This window comes from Delphinapterus leucas, chromosome 4, assembly GCF_059928025.1.
Source record: "Delphinapterus leucas isolate spDelLeu-1000000601 "Yukka" chromosome 4, BTC_Dleu_Yukka2, whole genome shotgun sequence".
Lineage (NCBI taxonomy): Eukaryota > Metazoa > Chordata > Mammalia > Artiodactyla > Monodontidae > Delphinapterus > Delphinapterus leucas.
The window spans coordinates 147577340-147601622 of NC_143132.1; the positions used below are offsets into that span (position 1 = coordinate 147577340).

General features: G+C 44.6%; 1 protein-coding gene across 21 annotated transcripts in view; it reads right to left on the reverse strand.

Annotated features, from left to right (window-relative positions):
- Nucleotides 1–24283, reverse strand: part of THRB (thyroid hormone receptor beta) — a 397985-nt gene that overhangs the window by 14094 nt on the left and 359608 nt on the right. For all 21 annotated transcript variants that reach the window (XM_089911216.1, XM_089911223.1, XM_089911214.1 and 18 more), the window contains 3 exons: nt 13001–13101; nt 8003–8150; nt 4817–5022 (listed from right to left, as the gene is read on the reverse strand). In XM_089911216.1, coding sequence (XP_089767342.1) covers nt 4817–5022; nt 8003–8150; nt 13001–13101 — 455 coding nt within the window. The remainder of the gene's footprint in view (nt 1–4816; nt 5023–8002; nt 8151–13000; nt 13102–24283) is intronic.

Sequence of the window (24283 nt, forward strand, 5' to 3'; positions counted from 1 at the left end):
AGTCCCAAGGTCAGAAAGGAGGCCCGTGTGGTTAGGCCCAGAGGATGGAGGGGCGGCAAGGGTCCCATCACGATGGGCCTTCAGGGCCATGGAGGGGAGATGGGCACATTTTAAATGCCATGGGGCACCGCTGAAAGGCTTTAAATGGGAGCAGCACGACAAAATTTATGGTCCTATGTGGAGAAGGGATGTGGTTGCCAAGGAAGGGGTGGGAGAACAGCAGCAGTGGTTTGGGCAGGAGATGAAGTGGGCTGGACCACGGGGGCAGCAGGAGAGATGGAGAAAAGTGGGACTTGGAGACATACCTAGGGAGCCCAGGGCAGGGGTTTCTGATGGGCTGGAGATGGGGTGAAGGTCAATAAGGAATCCAGCACGTATCCTCTGGGGCAGTGGAGGGGGGGACCTATAGAAGGAGAGATTCAGGGGTGTGTGCAGGTGTGGGCTTCAACCCTAGCTCAGCACTAGAGGTAGCTGGTATGACACAAATCGAGACGAACTGGGGCTTTGTGCTTTGACTGTTGCATCAGAATTGTTCAAGGTGAATCGGAAGTGCCACCAGCTGACCCCTTTGCAAGTGGCTGTCTCAGAGCTGAGGGCTTCTTGGCTGGGGTCTCTGGCACATGCAGAGGGGATGGGGCCAGACGGGACTCTTCTCTTCCTCTGAGTGATCACAGTGTGTCTCCCCGCACCTTTGTGATGGGGAACAAATGGTGATGAGAGGTCCCTGGGCCTTGGGCCTTTTCCTGGGGAAAGCAGGGACAGGATGGTACGGGTGGTGGTGCAGGGATGATGCACACTGTAACTCCGTAGGAGCTTGTTAACGACATGCCAAGCACTTCTATCGATTACTTTTACACCATTGATAAGGGCATAAAGGCAACCGAGACTTAGAGATGGGAAGTAACTTACCCAAAGTCACATAATTAAAAAGCAACAGAGGCAAGCAACAAACTCAGGCTGTCTGGTTCCAGTTTCTATGCACATAACTACTAGACTACACTGCCTTCTTCTGATGTAATTATAATCATTTTGGGTGACAGAAGCCTTCCTGGCTTGATTGCACCTGTTTTATGACCACACGTGGTCAAATCACCCATCCTGCATCACCCTTCTGCTTATGCCCCTTTTCTGAGGCTGTTATTGAGAATTTGTGTCATCAGACAGTAGTTCTGCCGGGGAAAAGTGGGGCAGGCCCACCCTGGTTCTGATGGTCACATTTGATACCTGGTGGAAAATCCACCCAAAGCCATACCTTTGCATGTGAACTAAGGGAGCAGAGTAATAAGGAGACAGGCTGGGACCTGGGACCTGGGACCCTTGGCTGCAGGGCTTGCACCCGGACAAACGTCTCCTCCCACAAGAAAATACAAAGAAACTATAAGGGACTAAAAATAACTGCGTACATGTGCAGTTGGGGCAAATAATGGACAAGACGAAACAAAAAGACCAAAGTAAAAAACAAACCCACCTGCCACTTCTGAAGAGCCGGGAGCAAAAGCACAGTACTGGGCATGCTCCTTGCACTCAGCACCACCAAGGGGTGGGCAGACCACCTAGGACATCCCTCTGGCCCCACCCCTCCCGTCCCCACATATAAGGAACCAGCTCACCCCCCCCCACTCCCCCCAGGGAGCTAGCAAGGGCAACTGCTACTTGTTCTCGCTCCCTCCTGCTGCAGCAGGGACCCCAATAAAGCCTTGCCTGAATTCCTTATCTGGCCTCTGATCAATTTCTATTGATTAGGGAGTCCAAGAACTCTGGCGGGTAAAAACAACACAGTGTTCAACAGACAATACTGTCGCTGTACGGAGTTTACTCCAATCCAGTGTCTTCCACATCTGGGAGCGCAGATGTGAGCTGCCTTGGTGGAGAGACTCTGCTTTCCCTTGTTCACCACCACCGGCCTCTTGCCCCCCCTCTCAGTCCACATCTACTTTTCATCATCACTGCCACCACACAGGAATCGGTACTTCTGCACCATCAGAGATTTGAGTGGATTGGAGAATGACTTAAATGTTTTTGGAAGTAGTTTTAAAGAGTGGCTTTAGAATTACTGTGAAAATCTGCATGGCTTTTGCAAAAGTTCCTTACTTGCCAATGACTCATTTTCACAGGCGTATCGATTTGAAACCCCGGTCCAACCACCCATCTCTGTTTATGACTTGAGTCCTGGTCTTCGGGTAAAAAACGATGAAGAAGCTCCTTTTGGGAAGTAAGTTACTTACCCATTCCAGATAAATGAATACTTCTAGCTTTTATGACAACGTATAATTTTTAATCCCTTATGACATTGCCACACTATTATTAACATAATAGGCCTCCTCAAATTCTTTTCCAGAACAAGATGGGCAATCATCACATAAAAATAAATGAAGTAATATACATAGCAGTGTTGTAAGCAAAAAAAGTGGTCTTGGCCACACAAGAAATGCAAATCTGAACGTGCAGAAGCCAGTTCAGGACATGGATACTATGTAGCAAAGCTGTCTTTAATGAAGGATTGTTTTTTTTGTTTCTTAGAGATTTTTTTGATGTGGACCATTTTTAAAGACTTTATTGAATTGGTTACAATATTGTTTCTGTTTTATGTTTTGGTGTTTTGGCCGGGGGGCATGTGGGATCTTAGCTCCCCAACCAGGGATTGAACCCGCACCCCCTGCTTTGGAAGGTGAAGTCTTAACAGCTGTACTACCAGGAAAGTCCCTAATGAAGGATTCTTAATGTCCTTGCGGGAATAATTCACCCCTCAAAAGCGTGAACTTTTTCTCCTGAGCATAAATACTCAGTCAGAGTCACCCTGCTGCAGGGGATGTGCGTAAATGTGTCAAGTGGCTAAGACACAGGGCTTAGTTGTGCTGTTTCTGAGGATGGGCCCATGGAACTGGATGGTTTGTTACACAGATATTTACTGGGCTCTATTCTGGTTATCTACTGCTGTGTAACAAACCTCCCCAAAACTTAGTGGCTGAAAACAACAAATTTTCACTCTCTCTCTCAGAGTTCTGTGGATTGATGGGCTCAGCTGGGTGGTTCTCACTTGGGGTCCCTCATGAAATGGCAGCAGAGTCTGGTGTCACCTGCAGGCTTTCTTATTCACATTTCTGGTGCCTGGGCTGGTTGGGAATCTCTCCAAATGGCTGGCTTGAGCTTCCTCACAGCATGGTGGTCTCAAGGTAGTTGGACTTTTTTTTACATGGCAGTTGGCTTCCCTCAGAGAGACCAGATGGCGTCCCTCTCCAACATAACCAGTGCGGAACTGCAAGCCTTCTTATAACTCAGCCTTAGAAGTCGCTCTGCCCAAATCCATTGCTTCAAGGAATCACAGCCCAGCCCAGCCTCAAGGGAAGAGAGGAGTACACTCCACCTCTCCATGGGAGAGAATGGGCCGTGAAGACAGGGAGGAGAGAATTTATTGGCAGTCACCCTGGTGAAAAGATACCACACGTTTCAACCACGTTGCATAGTGTGGTGGTTAAGAGCATGGATCCTGGAGCTGGGCTGTGTCCATCACCACTGCTTACTAGCTGGGGGATTGAGGGTAAATCTCCTTAACTTCTTTGTCTCCGTTTGTAAAATGGAGATATTAACCACATCTACCTACATAGGTTGGTTGACATAGGGAGTTAATATCTGGAAAGCACTTACACTGGTACCTGTCACTTGGCCAGGGCCATCCAAGTGTCTCCTAACTTAACTGTTAGTGGCTGCCATCAACAAAGTGTGTTAGAAGCTGCTCGTTAACAACAATGAAGGTAATTATTGGAGGGCAGGTGGATTATGGGTAAGCTTTTCCTTTCCAAAAATTTCCTTTAAGGTTGTTGTTATACCGTCTTCATGAAACCAACCAAACCAAACCAAACCAAAAGCTAGCCCATTATAGTGGTGATGTTGAGGCGTGAAGACAATGACAGCCTATATCTCTTTGTTAGATGAGGAGTGCCCTCACCTACCCGGGAGATACAAACAGACCCACAGAATATCCGATGCTGGGACTGAGTGAGGTCCTCATAAAGCTTCATGTCATAAACTAAGAGCTGGGTCAGTCTCCGAGACGGCCCAACACCAGCTGGTGGTGGGACGGGTGGTCCATCTGGGAACTGGGGACAACAGACGTGAGTTGGCCTTTGGGCCTGGCCCAGCCACTTTCTGGCATTGTGACCTTCGGGCGAGACACTGAAGGCTTGGTTTGTGTACCTATAAAACGCGCATAGTGATTCCAGCCTACCTACCCCAAAGCGTTGTGAAGTCCAAAGAAGAAATAGAAGGAAGGACTTTCACGATGGGTAGTTTTTATAAAAACATCAAACATTGCTATTCCAAGGGTCTGGAAAGGCCTGTTTTTCTTTACACTCCCCTCCCCCATCCCTTCTCCCCATTCCCACCGTCCTCCTGGACGCGAGATAATTTATTTTAAACTCAACATTTTGACTTCTGTTGGCATAAAAATATGAGATATGAGTCACTTCATTCTAGGGGTGATTCTAAAGGGGATATTTTGGAGTGAGTTTAGGGGACTAGGTATGTATATAAATGGGCATCTGAAGGAAGACATAGGTATAAAAAGGGAAAGCTAGCAGGTAAAGAATTTTGCTAATTAGTTGATCCAGGGCTGCCCTTACAGCAAAAGCAAAGAGGTAAGTGCGTTAGAATTCAGTGACTCACAGGCAGGAGAAGGTCAGACAGACCTGGGTTTATATCCTGCTTCTGTACTCTACTCCGGTCAATCAGATGCAGCGAGGACACCAGCATCCTGGATTCTGAGGACCAAACGGATCGCGCAGAGGTGGAAGTGGAAGCGGAAGGGGCGGGGCCTTACCAGGAACTTCCGCTTCTGCTTCCAGTGGCTCCCTTGGGCGTTGGTGGCCACGTGGGCCTCGGTGACGGTCTTGATGAGCTCCCACTCCTGGTCGGTGGGCTCGGGCTTGTGACCGATGGATCTCTGCAGCTCCTCCCGCCGCCTTTTCTCCCGGTTCTCCTCGATCAGCTTCCTCTTGGCCAGACGCTTGCTGTCGTCCAGGACCACTGGGGGCAGGGAGGGACACAGAACAGACACTCCCCAGACACCTGGCAGACCCGCGGCGGCTCGGGCCGCTGCATAGCCCGCTCAGGGGGCCTGCGGGGGTCACCCTGGGCCATTTCTCCCTTGGCAGCAAAGTGCTATGGACGACAGCCATCTTCCACCACTAGCCCCAGCACCAAACTCCGGATGCCTAGCCAGCTTTCTAGAACAAAGATGGGGGTGGGGTGGGGGGGATGGGGGCTGGACACTGGGCATCTCAGCCCCACAGAGGGGGGGGGGCCCTAGATAAGAATGAACCAGAGACAGGTAAAGCCCATCCTACCTATAGGTTCACAGGTGTGTCTGTCTAGCCAATCATATGAATTCACTCTTGGGGTTTCTGTTCCTTCCCTCTGCCCCGCAAATGGCTCTTACTAAGAAGAACTGCAGGTTCAGAAAGTTCTTGAGCAGTAAACAGAGGCTGGCGATCCCTTCCTCAAAGGAAAAAGGAGTCTAACTCTTCATTCGTTTCCTGAAGGCTGATTGGAGTATGGCGGGGCCTAGCTCAGGCCTCACAGGCACTCACTTTGCATTCCTCTCTACCTGGTCAACGCTCAAAGGTGTGAGAAAGACTCGGGTTTGAATCCCTATATTACCACATTCTAGCTGTGTGACCTTTGGAAGGTTACTGAGGCTCTCTGAGTTTTCATTTCTTCCCATATAAAATCCGATCAAGGGACTTCCCTGGCAGTCTAGTGGTTAAGACTTCTCTTTCCAATGCACAGGTTGCGGGTTCCATCCCTGGCTGGGGAGCTAAGATCCCACATGCCTCGCGGCCCAAAATCCAAAACATAAAACAGAAGCAATATTGTAACAAATTCAATAAAGACTTTTAAAATGATCTACATCAAAAAAAATCTTTAAAAAAATCGGATCAATAATACCTACTTTGCAGGGTATCAGTGTGAGAATGCACTATACATGCTCAGGAAGTAGAGCCACGACTTTTATCATTTATGCAAAAGGGAAATAAGAAGGGCAGGTGACAAGAAACCTATATTTCTGTGGTTAATTTCCAAAACGAAACCATTTCACCAGACTCTCAGTAGCCCTCAGTGGCATGGAAAGACTCAGGTTTTGTACTACAGAGTCATAGGGTTTTACCAATGGAGGGTCCTCAGCTCTCAACTAGTGCAACGCCCTCCTTCACAGAGGAGGAGGGAGATCATGACTTCCTTAAAGTCACACAGCAAGTTCATGGCAGAGGCAAGGCAAGACCCAGGACCCCTGACTGTGGTCCTACAATATCACTGTCCTAGGGCCATTTCTTGAGGAAGCCGCGACCTGGTAGGGAAAGAAAAAAAAGCAAACGTAGCAGAGGAAGAGAACCAGAGGTGCCTGGCAAATCCACAAACAGAAGAATGAAACCCCAATCGTGGAGATGTGATTGGGTCATCAGAGTCAGGGGAGCACTTAGACATGTGGGCGGATGGGTGAGCCCTGTGAAGTCATCATGATTCACTCCTTAAGGGAGACGAGGAATGCGCTACACTCATAACCTCACTCCCCAAATGCTTCCCTGGTGCCAGGGATCGTGGCATTGGATGTGCGTTATCTAATTTATTCCTGAAAACCACCTGTGGGGCTGGCGATACCTTCACACAAGGAAACCGGAAGTTAAGTCCGATGGGCACACAGCTAGTAAGTGGCAGGCCTGGGACTCCAACAGCTTTTCTGACTATAAAACCTGAGCTCTTGTAATGCTTCACAAGCAAGCAAGGTGCACTCAAATTTCCACCCCGTGTAGATCAACACTGAGTTTTTAAACTTCATCAACATTCATCTCTTTAACTTCTTAATAAAACAGTGCAATGGACATTCAACAGGTCACTCATTTCCATAGAACCTTAGCAGGCATTTTGTTGGCAACCGCTAAAAGCCTTTCAGAGATCAAGACAAATAACTCAGCCAGAGGTGAAGGATTAAACCAGGGTTTCCAGCCTCATGCCCAGACACAACCCTCCTCTTTTCTTTTTTTTAAAAAAAAGATTCCTCTTTCTGTCTTCTTTAATGGGCAAACCAGGACGTTCCAGAGATTTTTTGTTGTCGTTCTAGCTGAGAGAACCCTGTTTGTCGCATAAATGCAGCTGTGACTATTTCCTCTTCACAAGGAAAAATCCTCATTGCATTCTTTTTTCTTTTCTTTCTTTTACTTTAAACTGAAAGTAGGACTCCTTCATTGATGTGCAAAAAAATTTATGCCAGTGGAAACCAGAAACCCTGATGCCTGGCAAAAGGGAGGCCACATGTTGTGAATGACACGATTCTCATTTCATAATTAGATTAATTAAAGTGACTGGTGTAAATCCCTTGCACAGTGTGGGGAGAAGAGACCCCAACGGCTAATCTCACCACCATATGCTGTGGCACTTTGAAAACTGGGTAGGATGACTTCAGCTTGGAATGTTTTTATGGCTAAAAATATAACAAAAAAACCAACTGCAGAATGAGTCATGCAATAGCACTCAAGTTCACATTCTTTAGAAATTTCTGAACACGATGTTTTCTACCAGTACCCTGACTCCAAAAATGTCCACAGAATAAATTCCTGTCTCTGCTTTAGAAAAAATATTAGTCCTTGTGCTTCTCACCACATGAATGTTGTGTGGAAAATTACACTTTATCGAGGTGGAAGGACAGACCTCTCATCTGGAACCTCTGTGTAGACAAAGCACTGCTGACTGTCCTGCAAGCATGATGGGGACAGTTTAACCTCTGTCTCTCACCCATCACCTGGATGCCTTCGGAGTCAGGAGTTGATGGGGAGGGTAGGATGGAAACGGCCCAGCTATGGCTGGGAGTGAGGGTCCCTGAGAATGCTGCGTGCTCTCCCTCTGTCCACATGCGTTCCTGCTTTCTCTCCTGCCTGGGTGATTTCCTTGAGCCAACCTTTTCCCCAGTCAACACTCCTTGAATATGAAGCAAAGGAAGAAGGTTACTTACAATCTGTTGCCATGCCAACGTAGATGCATTTTTTAAAGCGACATTCCTGGCACTGATTTCTTGTAACTTTGTCTATGACACATTTTCCTTCATATTTACAGGAATAGGATGGATGGAGATTTTTCTGAATGGTTCTTCTAAAGAAACCCTGCATGAAAAAGAAAGACCCAGGACAACCATTTCATATTTTCGAGAAATAAGTGACTCCAGTATTTTGTATCTTCCTGACTGTGATGGATGGTTTTAGACCTTACCTCTGTACGGGCCTTTAGCTCGACCTATTCAAATATAGGGCAGTTGGCCCAAAGTGAATCTAAATAATTCTAAATCTGAGGGAGATGTCAGAGGCTACAGAGTCTCTTCTTATCTTTTTGGCATTTCCTCAAGGCTAATGGGAAAATCTCATGTTCACGTTTATGTTTTCTAAACGATGAGTCATATAAATAAATTATATTATTTCATGCCATAATTGTGTTGCTAAATGAAGCTCTGAAGAGGTTTGCTACACTTTATACTGGAGAAATAAGAGCTGGATACTTGTGATGCTTTATTAATTAATTAATTTAATCATTTATTATTTAAAGGGATGCATTAATTGTCTTTAGAGATTTGGTTTAATTCTGGTTTTCGACTCTTGAGATGCCCATGACCACCTCAGATAGCCCTTGAAACAACAGTCCTTGGGGAGGAGAAAATTCCAAGTTCTTTATCAAATTTTTCCCATAGCTCATGGCACTGGAGTTTTCCTTTCCTAGCACCCTTTTTCTCCAATATCTGTAGACATGCGCCCTAAAGTTCAATGTTTCTTCTTCTCTCAAGGCATGGGAGAGGGCCACCTGAGAATACAGTGCAGTTCCAGGCTTTGGTGACTTACATAACATCCACAAGGCTGTGTCATATGAGAACATTTCTGGACATGATACTCAAGTCTGGTAGGAATTTATAACTGCAGAAAGCATGTATTGTGAGGGGCGCATTGCAAAGTGCTGCAGACAAGTGCCAGGGCCTCTGTCTCTCCCACAGCCTTCTGAGGTCAGTATGCTTAATATCTCCACTGTGGGGATTAAAAAGCTAAGCCTTAGACAGGTTAAATCACTTGCCCCAAATCACATGGCAAGTACATGCTGGAACTCGGCCTGGGGCCCAGGAGTTGGCTTACATGATATAGATCGAGTCCAATTTTACTGTATTATTTAAATGTTTTAGATGAACATATTATAAACAGTCCCCTCTCACCCACCTCTCAAAATAACCACATCGTTTTATGGTTTAGTAGAATAGCAAGGCACAACAAATTTTGAAGGATGTTGTCCACTAAACCTTAAAGGGACCTCCAACTTTGTTGCATAAATTGGATGGAAATGCCAGTTCATCCAGGCTAACCCAAATTGTAATTATCCCATTTAACTTGCCCTGGCTTTATGTACTTATACCACTTGCATATTCCTCACTCAGACACAGGAGCTCTTCCTTGTAATGAAAAGGTCCAAGGTAGGATTTTCTACTGGGCATAGCAGAATAAAATGGAAAGATGACAGCAGTAACCGAAACTCATGGACTTGGTTTCGGGGCACGTTTGCCAACCCCTGATATTACTATTGCTCAATTCCTAACAGAAGAACTGTCATATTGTATTTGGCTTTGCATCCTTAAACACTGAGTCCATTAGTTTGAATGACATCGATGAACTGTCCTAAGATTCCCTAAAGCACACACGGGGCGGCTGCTGACATGTGTTTCCTGGGTGTTCAAGGTGGGCGGTCCTGCCAAAGCTTGGATGTCAGGGCCTGCACAGAACGAAAAACAAGCTGTCCCCGCTCCTCTACCCCCTCCCCCTCCCTCCAATCCACCCTTCAAGGGTTACACTTGCTTGAAAGACAGAAAAAACTCAGAGATTCTAGCAAGGAGACATATGTCACAGACAGGGAGGAGGGGGTACTGTCTAGCACCCTCTTTCTGGAGGATGCAAAGCGACCTAAGTCCGGGGCCTCCAGCGAGCATGCTGACTGCTGCTCTGAAGATGGGAAATCATTACTGTGGAGTTGGGAGACCTTTTCTCCCCCATCTGCTCACGCTGGCTTGTGTTCTGGGTGGCGGGAGCCTACTGGGGAGTAAGACAACAGGAAGGTGGGAACAGGTGATATACCAGATGCAGAGGTAACGTTCATTTCTCCAAAAAGGCTACTGTGAGCTTTTACAAGGAATGAATGAAATAACTTTTCTACTTGGCTTATTTGGAAAAAATGTTGAGGTAGCAGGCTTTGCTATTCATAGTGCCATCTCTTCTGTGGCTTACCTTGCTGACTCTTCTCGGACACTTCATGGACCAAATCCCTTTTAAGATGTTGGCCTTCCCTAAGCTATGCTAAAAGCATATTTTCCCACATGAAGGGACCACTTTATTTGAGTAAATGTTAAAGATGGTAGGTCCCTTAATTTTAAAAAGGGACAAAAATTAATTTTTGGATGTGAACTTGGATAGAAAATACTTAACAGAATCTACTTATAAAAAGCTCTTTTTAGCAGTGAGCTGACAAAAGAGATGTCCCAGGGACTGAATAAGAACATATCTTTCATCGATGATTTGTGGGTGAGCGGAGGTTTTGCTTTATAAATCGACCTCAGACTCGTTTTTCTGCATTTTGTGAAGAACTGGATCCATTCCTTAGTGGTCCAAAATGATGCACTCATCGGTGCTCCAAGGAACTGTCACCCTCCTAGTTCAATATTCGGGCAACTGTTAAAAAAGCTTCGAGTCTCTCTTTAAAAAGTGATTTACTCGGGGCAGTATCAACATTCTTTCTACAAAAGATGCATGAAAACTGGCCCATCACAACAGACGAAACATCTCCAAAAGATTTCCACTGTCTTCAGGGCAGAAACAGGCAAAAAAGATTCTCCCTCTACACACTACGAGTATGGGGTAGAAATACTTGCAAATTACAGGCTTGAGTAAACAAGATGTGAAGCACGACATTTTTCATCTTTGGCCATTTTTCAAAACTGTGTTTCATTTGACCACCTCTTTTGTCTTTTTCCAAGACACTCTGTCCTTGCATTAAATGATCTGTGTAACCGCCCTAGGAAGACTTTCTGATTTTATGATTGGGGCTATCCTGGAAACAGGATTCTGATCCGAGACAAAGGCACCAGGGCTGAGAAATCTAGCTTTCTGCTACATGATTGATTCTTTTAAGTAAACCTCAGTTGAATCAGGCCCCAAACATCCTGTGATCTTGGGAGAAGAGGGTAGTGGATTTCTTGATCATCATGAAGACATACGTGAGTCAGAGACACGTATTAATAGGTTAATAGGCTTGGTTCTCCTTTGTTTAAGTCAATCGCTAACGATCATTAAGTCCTCTGTAAGGCACGTTTGGTCTTTAGAGTCACTTTGGGAGTTGAGTAATAAATGGAATTGTCATTAGAGTCTCCCCCAGAATTCAAAATTTGTCATTAAAAACTGATTTGAGAGAATCTCAGCGCTGCATAATCAGGTAGGTAAAAGCCTTATGAATTGGGGCTAATTTAGAAGAAAGACCCATTTGAATTAGTGAGCTTTTGGAATGAGAGAAAGTATCTAAACTCATGCAGTTTTATTCCTTTCAAAGCAAGCCGATAGAATTGGGCTTTCAAGAGACAGAGTCTGCAAGTGTCCCAGTTAATAAACAGCTGCAACTTATTTGTAATTAATGCCATTAAACTCCTTAAGACACTACTTCCACAGACGTAATAGCAACCTGTAGCTCAGTCTTTGTTACAAGGTGACAAGTTCTATATCAAAGGGGCCTGGATGAATGAGAACATATTACATCACATTCCAAAATAAGTCTTGCCTTGAGGTCTTAAAAATGACCTCTTTTCAATGGATAGATCATCTCAACACATCAGTAGGCTACATGTTTCCTCATTTCGTGCACAAAAAGTAGGGAGTTTGCATGGAAAATCTTCCACCAGGGAAATGAGACAGGTTAGTATGAAACCGACCTAACGTGTTGATTTTGGTGGTTTAAGGTCAAAGGTTAGGAGAAAAGAGGGTAGTAGGAGGGAGGAAAGGAGAGGAGGGAGTGAGGTGGGTGACGGAGGGGGAAAGACGGACTTGTTTTATAAACAATACGATTTTTGCTCTACGGTTCATATCTTCTGATAATTTAGTTTAAAATACGGAAGGTAAATAAAACATTCAACAAAAAATTAAAGCCTTTCTCTGACTTACTACCTCCTTTATAAAACATTAGCTGAACGCACTGGGTTCAGCTTTGTTTACCTTTACAGTGGACTTTATTTTCTAGGCTAGGCTGTCGGACCAAAACGTGTTTGCCAGAAACTCATCTTCACTTTGATAATGAAAATGTAAGTAGGCAAATTCAGGTTCACTTTCAGGAGGTAAACTGACTGTTGATCACTGGTGTCTTCTTGTCAAGTGTCTCCTGAAGATGGGTCTGGAGAGCGTGTAATTAGCTGATGGACGACCAGAATTTACTTACTGCAGGCTGTGCCATAAGCCAGTTTGGATCATTTCAGAATATAATTGAACCTAAGTAGCCTCAAAGATATTCCCTAATGGAACCCTTAAAAGTGAGCAAATTCTCTCAGATTGACACTGGCAACTAGCTTGGGGTTGGAGTGAACTCTGCCTCCTTAAACAGTGGAGATAAAACAGGAGGAGAAATGGTTATTTCATGGGATGATAGCATGTTATAAAATATCTATGCATTTTTAAACTCAAAGGGAGGCTTTTATTAATTTCTTTACATTTTATCAATTTTCTCCCTGTCTAAAACAGCAGACCTCACACTGTCACAAAACTTCATCTAGTTATTTTTGATTTGGAGAAAAAAAAAATTCAGTTCTTGAATACGCCCCCCAAAATGAAGAGGATGAACACAGGCCATGAATGTCGGGATTTGGCTCTAATAGGAACCTAAACTTCAGGTTGCATTCTGGAGGACTCCTGGAAGGGGCTGGATCGGGGCTCACTGGCCCCAGGGCAGTTACCTTGCAGCCTTCACACGTGATGCAGCGGTAGTGGTAGCCGGTGGCTTTGTCACCACACACGACACATAGCTCGTCCTTGTCTAAGTAACTGGGGATGTAGCCTGTGAAGAAGGAAAGAAGAAGCGTGTGAAAAAACAATATCACGTTAAAGACACACCATAGCCCGGAGGAGGAAGGTGGATGAGGAAGCAGGGCTGACTTGTTTTGTACATTTTAATACAATTTTTGCTTTACAGTTTACATCTTGTGATCATTTAGTTTTAAATATACAAGGTAAGGAAAACATTGAACAAGAAAACATTTTAAAAAGGGACCTAATGCACTTGCTCAGTATCTTATATTTCCCCAGGACCTCAGTTCACATTTACAGAGTTAACAGGCCCGGGATTTCGGAATGCCTTAGAAACAGGTGTGCTTACTCTTGCTGTGCAGGTGGGAACAGGCCCGGAGGCTCCTGCAGCCAATGGATGTGGCAGAGAGGCCTGGATTTTTTAAAAAATTTATTTACAAGTGGATTTATCATTTTTGTTATACATAACATTACGGGGAATTATTAAAAGGAAAATATAAGATCTTTCAAGAGCAACCTGTTCTTTGCTCCTGAAAGGATTTGTACCCATTTTCACACCCCAATCACTAACTTAGATTACTGAACTGGGGAAACAGTTTCTTTTCTTCTTCCTAACACTGTAATACAATAGATTCATGATTAGACCTGAGAATCACCCTGTTTAAAATTATTGAATTTTAGAATCAACTGTTTAAAAATACTGAATCTGAGAGACCAATCCCCTCAGAGAATCTTATTTCAATGGCTTTAGGGTGTGGAAACATAGGCATTGAATTTCCTAAAAGCTCTCTGGGTGATTCTAATGTACATCTAGAATTGAGAATCCCTGGGCCTGGGCTTATATGGAGAGATCCAGAGAGGCTGGGATTTGAGACACCTGGGGTGCTCTGGATAACACAGCCTCTTTCGAAAGGCTTATTTCTGAACTTGTTCTTAGGGGACTTGATCTACTTTGGAACCAAGGCAGCATGCAATAAATTCAGAAAACTTTATAGCTGGAAAGGTCCTGGGAGAGCAGGTAGTGTTGAGGTGAACAGGCCTTCAGAGGTTTGGCCGTCCTCAGGCTCACACTAGAAATTAACAGCAGAGACTAAAATCCAGATCTCCTGACTTCCAGCCCTCCAGTATAAGTTATGTTGGTCTTTTTCTAAAAATAGACAGTTAACTTCAGGTAGAATGAATAAGGCCATCTAAAGAAAAAGATTCTGCAAACTTGTGATATTATGATAGCACAACCAGACAACACGGGCAGTTCCTCAAAAGATTAAACACAAAGTGACATACAACCCAGCAATTCCACTCTGAGGTATATGCCCAAGAGAAGTGAAAACATGTATCCATACAAAAACTCATACATGAAGGTTCAACGCAGCATTATTCATAAAATTCAAAATGTAGAAACAACTGAAATGTCCATCAAATCATGAATGGATAAACAAAATGTGGTATATTTGTACAATGGAGTATTATTCAGCCAGGAAAAGGAAAGAAGTACTGTTCCATGGTACAACAAGGATGAACCTTGAAAACATGCAGTGAAAGAAGCTAGATACTTGCATTTGTGTGAAATATCTAGAATAGGCATATCCCTAGAGACAGAAATTAGATTAGTGGTAGCCAAGGCCTGGAGGGAGGGGAGAATGGGGGATGACCACTGAAGGGTACAAAGTTTCTTTTCAAGGTAATGAAAATGTTCTGGAATTTCATAGTGCTGAAGGTTGTACAACTCTGGGAATATATTGAAAACCACTGAGTGAAAAACCATTGCTTTGAATGAACCTATTTTGTACACTTTAAATGTGTGAATTTTATAGTATGTGAAATATGTCCCCATAAAGCTCTTATTAAAAAAACAAAGAAACGAGGAGATAAAAGAGGACGGTTCCGTTCAATAAACATATATATGGGGGTGCTATGTGCCAGGCAACAACATGCCAAGGATCTAAAGATGACTAAGTCTTAATTCTTGGGGCAGCTCTCAGTGTTTTGGGGGAAACAGACAATAACAGATCATCTGCATATAATGAGGTCAGTGCTGGGACAGGGCATTGTCCAAATCACAAGGGGGAAAGTCTCTGAGATGCCTTCCCACCCACCCCCAGCTCGAGTCCAGGTTGGGTGCTTCCATTTCTCCTTGTGCTGCCCCAGTGGCAGCCCTTTTCTTTTTTTTTTTTCGTGGTACGCGGGCCTCTGACTGTTGTGGCCTCTCCCGTTGTGGAGCACAGGCTCCGGACGCGCAGGCTCAGCAGCCATGTGGGATCCTCCCGGACCGGGGCGCGAACCCGTGTCCCCTGCATCGGCAGGCGGACTCTCAACCACTGTGCCACCAGGGAAGCCCAGCAGCCCTTTTCTTATCTGCATCTTAACAACCTGTGAACTTTTTCCTCCCTTTAGACCATGATCTCTGGTTCACTGTAGGCTTTAGAGTTCCAGCTAAAGGGCAGGGATCGTATCGTTCACGCTGAAACCCCAGTGTTTGGCACCTGCTTCCTCTGATGGATAGCATCACAGTTTCTCAAGATCGCTGCTGTGAGCCAGTGGTGAAGAGCGCAAGGGAAGAGGCTTATATCCGGACGGTGCAGACGGGCAAGCTGAAGTCTGGAGGTGTGCCTGCGAAGGCTGAGGATCTTGGCAAGGGTTTCTGAGAGCGGTAGCAATCCAGACACAGGAGCCCAGACTTCCAGCCTCATGAAAACTGCCTTAGAAAGTCTGAACTTTGGTAAAAACAAACAAACAAAACACCCAAAATTCCACTCAGATTAACACTAAGACATCCAGATTCAAGCTCATCTAAGACTTAGTGATCTGGGGACACACACGCTCACCAATCAACTAGATTCGGTCCCGCTTTCTTTGATGGCTCTCATCACTGGGTTTACTAGAGTGACACGGGGCTAAGGACAGTTTAAGGGAGATGCCATGCTCCCACAGCAGAGAAATGAAAATCACTACGTCCAGGCCAGTTTGGTTGAGGAGCCATCACCAAAAAGGGGAGATTTGAAGTCTGAATTTTATACACCTTGCTCAGCTGTCTCCTTTGGTCTATAAAAACCACTATTCATTACACTCAAAAAGAGTCTTTGCTTGCTGGTTAGGTCTCCTCTTTACGTGATAGTAAACCCCAAATCCCAAGCTGGTATGCCACTGTCTGCTAGGTAACTGATGGCGCTCAAATTTAAGGAGAAATACTAATAAAATCTACAGGAAAACTCACGAGGCATTAATTTATTCCAAATACAGTTTTGGGAGTAAAGAAATCCATAAAAAGAAACAACATAAAAGTTCCAACAGGGCTATGTGTCTAGAGAACCAACTAGTTATCAAGTATGTAGAATTGGGGGGAGAGTCATAGTGAAAATGGTCAGAAATACTCTGGAACTAAATAACATTTTCCAGTGGTCAGTCTTTAGGAATCAAAAACAATGTGTATATTAGTTCCTTATAAAGTCCAGAGTTTTTAAATAAAAAATTACATGAGTAATACAATTCATTGTAGAAGAACTGAAAGACATAAATTAGCAAAAAACAGACTAACCTATCAACTTTCTACCACAGAGATAACCACTGTAGCATTTTAGTTTCTACATCGTAGATTAGTATGTTTGACTGTGTGTGCACATATGCTCGTGTGTGCATTGAAACACATACTCATAAAACACAAAGTAACATTTTTAATTTATTTTTTAATTAAAAACTTCTTTTATTTTTTGGCTGCGCCACGTGGCCTGTGGTATCTTAGTTCCCCCACCAGGGATCGAACCCGTGCCCCCTGATTTGGAAGTGCGGAGTCTTAACCACTAGACCACCAGGGAAGTCCCACAGAGTAACTTAAATAACAAAGTAATCCAATGATTAAAGTATGCACCTCCTGTTAAAGGCAGATGGAATATACATATCCATGTTGTCAGGAAACTACAGTTTTTTAAATTAAATTTTCTTATTGTACAGTTGCTGTACAATATTATATAAATTACAGGTGTACAATATAGTGATTCACAATTTTTTTTTTTTTTTGCGGTACGCGGGCCTCTCACTGTTGTGGAGCACAGGCTCCGGATGCGCAGGCTCAGCGGCCATGGCTCACGGGCCCAGCCACTCCGCGGCATGTGGGATCTTCCTGGACCGGGGCACGAACCCGTGTCCCCTGCATCAGCAGGTGGACTCTCAACCACTGCGCCACCGGGGAAGTCCCACAATTTTTAAAGGCTATACTCCATTTATAGTTATAAAATATTGGCTATATTCCCCATGCTGTACAGTATAGCCCTGTAACTTATTTTATACCTAACAGTTTGTTCCTCTTACTCCCCGACCTCCATCGTGCCCCTCCCCCTTTCCTCTCCCCACTGGTAACCACTAGTTTGTTCTCTATATCTGAGTCTGCTTCTTTTTTGTTATATTCACTACTTTGTTGTATTTTTTTAGATTCCACATGTAAGTGATCTCATACAATTTTTGTCTTTCTCTGTCTGACTTATTTCACTTAGCATAACGCCCTCCAAGTCCATCCATGTTGTTACAAATGGCAAATTTTCATTCTTTTTTACGGCTGAGTAGTAATCCATTGTATATACGTACTACATCTTCTTCACCCATTCATCTGTTGATGGACGCTTAGGTTGCTTCGATGTCCTGGCTATTGCAAATAGAGCTGCAATGAACATTGTGGTGCATGTATCTTTTCGAATTAGTGTTTTTGTTTTATTCCGGTATATACCCAGGAGTGGAATTGATGGGTCATATGGTAGCTCTATTTTTAGTTTTTTAAAGGGATCTCCATACTGTTCTCCATAATGGTTGTACCAATTTACATTCCCACCAGCAGTGTAGAAATGTTCCCTGTTCTCTACATCCTCACCAACATTTGTTATTTGTGTTCCTTTTCATGATGGGCATTCTGACAGGTGTGAGGTGATGTCTTCTTGTGGTTTTGATTTGCATTTCCCCAATGATTAGTGATGTTGAGCATCTTCTCACGTGCCTGTTCACCATCTGCATAGGAAAGCTACATCTTGATCTCTTACACCTAGAGGTTGTGTACAGTTGAGCAGAGTAAAGACTTTTGAGTTCTTGGTATCAGGTGCAGATGGCAGAGAGAAGGGAGAGAGAACTGCAGGTCTTTTCCTTCTAATCTCATGTTTGGGAACAAACTGTACTGCAGTTGGACACTGTGTTGCTTGAGGGACATGCCTTGGGAGGGCCGGAGAATATCCACTAGAGTTAGGAAGAAGCAGGATGCTTGCCATCTCTCCCCCTACCTCACCACTACCAGCCTGCTTTACTCTTTGGTGTTGGCAGTAGGACACTGAAGTTTTCTCTTCTCTGTAGCTCAACAATTTATATAGATGGTTGAACTGTTTGGCCTTTAAAGTTCCTGTGAACCCTGGAATCAAGTGATAATTCAATGTACGAGTGGAATGGGCTCCTTCTGCTTTCTTTTTTTAAATATAAATTTATTTATTTATTATTTGTTTTTGTCTGCGTTGGGTCTTCATTGCTGCACGTGGGCTTTCTCTAGTTGCGGCAGGCGGGGCTACTCTGTTGCGGTGTGCGGGCTTCTCATTGCGGTGGCTTCTCTTGTTGCAGAGCACAGGCTCTAGGTGCGCAGGCTTCAGTAGTTGTGGCACAGGGGCTCAGTAGCTGTGGCTCGGGGGCTCTAGAGCTCAGGCTCAGTAGTTGTGGCACACAGGCTTAGTTGCTCCACAGCATGTGGGATCTTCCCGGACCAGGGCTCGAACCCGTGTCCCCTGCGTTGGCAGGCGGATTCTTAACCACTGAGCCACCAGGGAAGTCCCTCCTTCTGTTTTCTGACTGCTAGTCTGAAGGGTGGTTTGCTTTGTTCTCTTATTTCTCCTACATTATTTTCTTGGTGGGTGGATGAATAGGTGATTAACTATGTCTTTAGTTAAATCATCAAAACGTCTACAGAAACATCTACTTAAGTTGGTAGCAGTTGCTTACATGATCTCACTAGTGCACCCCACCCATCTCTTTCTTTTCTCTAAAATATTAACTCAGAAGCATCTTATTTACCCAAAACAGTCACCACAAGCAATGATACATCAATCATTATACCTAAGTCCATTATCCATCATTAAATGTCACCAGCGAGTAAAATCCCACACATAGTGAACAGGTAGGTGGGGATTCTCTTAAGGTTACAGAATGTACATGACAACATCACATGGTAACCAGTTCTCCTAGAGAACTTAACCACTGCTTGCTCTTCTGTCTCAGGGTCTCCACCCTTTTGCTTTTTCATGCTCCCCAAATGAGTCACATGCCGGCCAATACGCCCAGCCACGGAAAATGCATGCTGCCAGGAGTGCACGCTCATTGAACGTCAGTATTGTGTTCTGCCTGGAAACAAATATGAGAAGCACATCCTGGAGGCCTGGCTGCTCACTTGAGAATTGCATCTGCGAGCTGTCCCAGGTGACTGTTAAAGAAGCGTGGTTAATCACGCCCGAAAACAGGTAAGGCCCATGACTATATGGGATAGCGCAAGGATGATGTATTTTGCCCAGCTTTTATATTCTCAGATGCGTTATTTCTTAGACTAATAAACCATGCTGTCACTTTATCCAGCCTATTATTATGAAAGCAAACTCCATCTGTTTGTTCAACAAAGGACTTGGAGATGTTTTTAGTGGACACTTGGAAATGTCTGATTAATTGCTAAGTATATTACCCTGCACGTAAAATAAGTTGACATGATAAAAAATTACTCACATTATTTTTTTACCTTTTTTGCTAGGAGCTTTATCAAGACCTAATTCACATGCCATACAATTCAATGGCTTTTAATATATTCACAGAGTTGTGAAATCATCACCACAATCAATTTTAGAACATTTTCATCATCCCCCTAAGAAAGCTTGTACCTTTAGAAGTCACTCCCTGGCCCTCCCACCTCCTCCAGCTGCTCTGCCCTAAGCAACCACTAATCCATTTTCTGTTTCTACAGATTTGCCTATTCTCAACATTTCATACAAATGGAATGGTACAATATGTATTCTTTTGTGACTGGCTTTTCACTTAGCACAATGTTTTCAAGGTTTATCCGTGTCATCGGTAACAGTAATTTTTAAAAATTTGATCCTCAGAGGGACTTGGTATGTGGAAGGAAAGTTGTGTGCATTTGCGCTAGAAATCATGCAACAGGGAGCAAGCTTGGCTTCTTGGTTGGCACTGAACGCAATTCACTTGGTTTCCCATGCATGGGTAAAATCAGAAGGCTGGCTAGTTTAACTCTTTTGAGTGAATTATAACAGCATCTCAGGTCCTAGAAGAAGAAACACTGGGCCCTCCTTTGTCCTGCTGGCAGACACACAGGCCTTAGGAATAGAACATAAGGCAGATCTTGGTGGCAGGTGTAAAGGAGACGGAGCTGCCTAGGCAGGTCAGTCCAGCAGAAGTGGAGAGGAGCTGGGTTCAGAGACCATTTCCAACCTGGCTAATCTTTCCTTCTGTGTCAGACCACTTGCCTAGCACAACCAGTCCTGACATCTAAAAGGAGCAGTGGTTGTTACTGGTGGTGGGGAATCCTTTGGGCAGTTCAGAAAGGTACTGATTCATGGTGAAGTTAAGTGCTAAGGACCCTGAGCGGTTTGGGTCAGGCTATCGGATGAGAATATATTTTCACACCCTGAAGGAAGCTAAACCATTAGCAAGTTTAGTTTTTTTTCCAATTTTTTTTAACATCTTTATTGGAGTATAACTGCTTTACAATGGTGTGTTAGTTTCTGCTTTATAACAAAGTGAATCAGTTATACATATACATATGTTCCCATATCTCTTCCCTCTTGCGTCTCCCCTTTTTTTCTAATTTTAACGGAACTTCTTCAAATCATCCCACAGCTCAGGCCCTTCTGATTTAAGCTTTTTTCCCCAATGGCACCTTCTTCCTGATGTCATTTCTTTATATAGTTAAAAAATCTTGAACAGTTCATTGCTTAGCTTTTTCCTAAGATACTAATCCTGACTCTTTTTACATTTAATTCTTGGTACTAGATAATGTTTTGCATCACATTAATATTTAACCCTCTGATAAACACTATATCCATCCATCCATCCATCCATCCATCTCCATCCATCCATTTGTCTGTCCATAGATGTGTCCATCTGTCCATCCATCCATCCACCCATCCATCTATCCATCCATTTACTTAACAACCATGTATGGCCCAGTGTGTAAGAAATGGGGTTCAAACTTGAAGCAGTGATAAATTTAAAGGTGTTCTTCCACTGCTGTCTGCAAATTCCCAGCAGAGCTACCCAGAGGCTCCCATTCATGAAATCTTTCTTCAGAAAGATTTCTTCTCTCCGCTCTCCCCGCATGGCATCACTGAGCATCTTTGCTCTATACCTTGCCCTATGGCTGGCTGAGGGGTGAAGATACCCGAGTTCCAAGTCTTCAAACTCTAGAGCTCTGCGGGGTGTGGGCAGAGGAGGGAAAGGGAAGCAGAAGGAGGACCAGGTCAGAGTTGTTAATCCAGAAAAGGGGAGAGGACATGATGACAAAGGACTCTGGATTTCCTTCATCTTGGAAGTCTTAGGGCAGAAAAGGGGGCCAAAGCAAGTGTTACCTTATTTCTTCTGACTCAAGAATTCCTGAAACTAAAATATTTCATTTTTAGGGCTAACCTTGGGTATAATACAGTTTCACACACAAGAAGTCCCTAACTAACCTTCCTTCTCCCTGTCCGCATAGACTCCAACCCTCAGGACCTGACAAAACCTTTCAATCCACAATTAGAGCTAAAACCACTTGAAGATGCAAATCACTAAGATGGGGGAAAGACTGGTATAACTAGCCAGTCAAAATTTTAATCAAGGGGCTTCCCTGGTGGCGCAGTGGTTGAGCGTCCACCTGCCGATGCAGGGGACACGGGTTCGTGCCCCGGTCCGGGAAGATCCCACATGCCGCGGAGCGGCTGGGCCCGTGAGCCGTGGCCGCTGAGCCTGCGCGTCCGGAGCCTGTGCTCCACAGCAGGAGAGGCCACAACAGTGAGAAGCCCGCGTACCGCAAAAAAAAAAAAAAAAAAGAGGCGATTTACACAAATGATTCAGCACTCTTATATTACGCAAGGGATACTTGTCTTTGAAGTCAGGGCTGGTCAGGAGCAGGGCTTTTGGAGAGAATAGGGTGCCGGTTAAATAGAAAAGGCTGATGAGCTGTGAGCTGAATCAGTGACCTGAAGTGATGCAGGCTGAGAAGGGCAGGGCGCACACTGGGGTGTGGCTGGGAAAAAAGTATCATTGGTTCAGGGATGGGGGGCAGTATGGCTGAGAGAGGAGACCGGCTGAGATTTCTGGAACAGAGCGTATGGGAGGAAGCACGAAACCAGAATCCAGACGGAACTCTCTGGGGCAGGGAAGAGGTGGTGGAGTTCGTGTTTGATCCAACAGGTCATGGAAAGGGTCTGAACGTTTGAGGGTGGGTGGAGAGGGCAGGGAGGAACTGCCACCGAGTGACCGGAAGCAAAGGCTCTGGGGGAGAAGGCGGGGGACACGCAGAGAAGAGGACAGGACGGCGTGGCGGGCAGTTTCTGCAGACAAGGAACGGGATGGGTGGAGTGACCGACCACTCTGGGAGTCTCCTGGAGAGCGGAGCTGGTAGAGAGGGCGCTGAGATGAGCCTGGTACCAAGGACAGCGCACGGAAGCGCCCTGGTCATGAGGGTGTGGAAAAAGGGAGAATGCAGAGCCTAAGTGAGCACTGGGCGGTATCAGGACAAGGAAGGGGGTCCTAAAAGCTGGCCCAGAGCAGATGGTAGAGCGGGAAGCAACTGGACCTCAGGCTGAATGCACCTGAATGCTGGGAGCTGAGAGAAAAGCTTTGAGTTTGTGGAAACGATTTTGTGGAGGGATGTGAGGTGGTGGACCTGAACCCCATATGCAGGAAATAAACAGCTCCAACATTCCTTCCCAAGCCTGCCGGCACCTGACTTCAGTTTCTCATAAGACCTTGGATTTTTGCTGTTAGCTTTCATCTCGAGGAGTGGCAGTGTGTGCCTGAGGATGGGCATACAATGCAATCTCTGAAGGACATGCCTTGACAAGACAGGTACCTGATTCTCAGGAAGGAGAAGAAAGAAGAGTCAGCTCATGCTTTGTCTGCACTTGGACTTGGTTTGCAAACGACTGTTGTGCATTTCTGGGTGCCGAGAGGCACTTTCATGCAACAAATGGGTTTTGTATTTTTAAAAAATGGTTCTATTATTTTCTGGAGTGGTGTTGACTCTTCACAGTCTATGGGTGGCAATGCCCAATTTGAAATCCTACATTTACATCAGCATCCTTACAATTACACAAGCATTGCAGAAAAGTCTGCAGTTGCGTTAACCTCTTAAGTATTACATTGTAAAGACATGATGCCTACAACACTTGGTTCATTGGGCAGACGGATCATATATGTGTTTAAATTAAACAAATTCAACTAGGGAGGAAGAGTAGGGGTGGGAGAGACTGGGGAAGAAAGAGGAAGACTGAGAGAGAGAGAGAGAGGTAGAGGGGAAATAGTAGGGGAAAGAGACAAAGGGAGGGAGAAGGCGAGAAGGAAGGGTTGAGAAAGAGAAGTTGAGATAGTGTGGCATCATTTCATATTCAAGTTCATGGCAATGGGACTCACGAATCTTCCCTTTTTTGGTCTCCTTTTCTGCCTGCCTCTCACTGGACTGAGTGTGATTCTAGGGTTTAAGGGTATTTGTTTCTCCTGTAACATTTTTTTCAGGGCAGCCCGTGGAACCACCCTATCCCCAAATGTACTGTATAGCAATCCTTCTTTAACTTTAAAAGAGGCTAAGGAAATTCTAATTAGAGATCGTATTTCTTTGGGGCTTAACTCTTGTTTCTAATCCATTTCTCATGTCTACACAATTATTCACGTACAGTCAACAGAGCTGCAGAACGTGAAAAAAGACTTCGATTCCTGACCGGAGGCAGAGGGGCAATGAAAACAGATACAGAAAGGACAGCTGTATGTGGAGTTTCTGCTTCAGGTATGAATATTTCTTTCTGCACTAGTAAGAATGCAGCTGTAAAACAAGGACACGTGCAGTCAAAACCCCAAACGGAACAGGACAAACACGCGCCATCTCTTTGATCCTGGCTCAAACCCAGGAAATTCTTACCCCCTTGGACATGATAACCAACTTGGATACAAACACACTAGCTACATTTTTGGACATGCCATTCCAGTAAAGATGATAC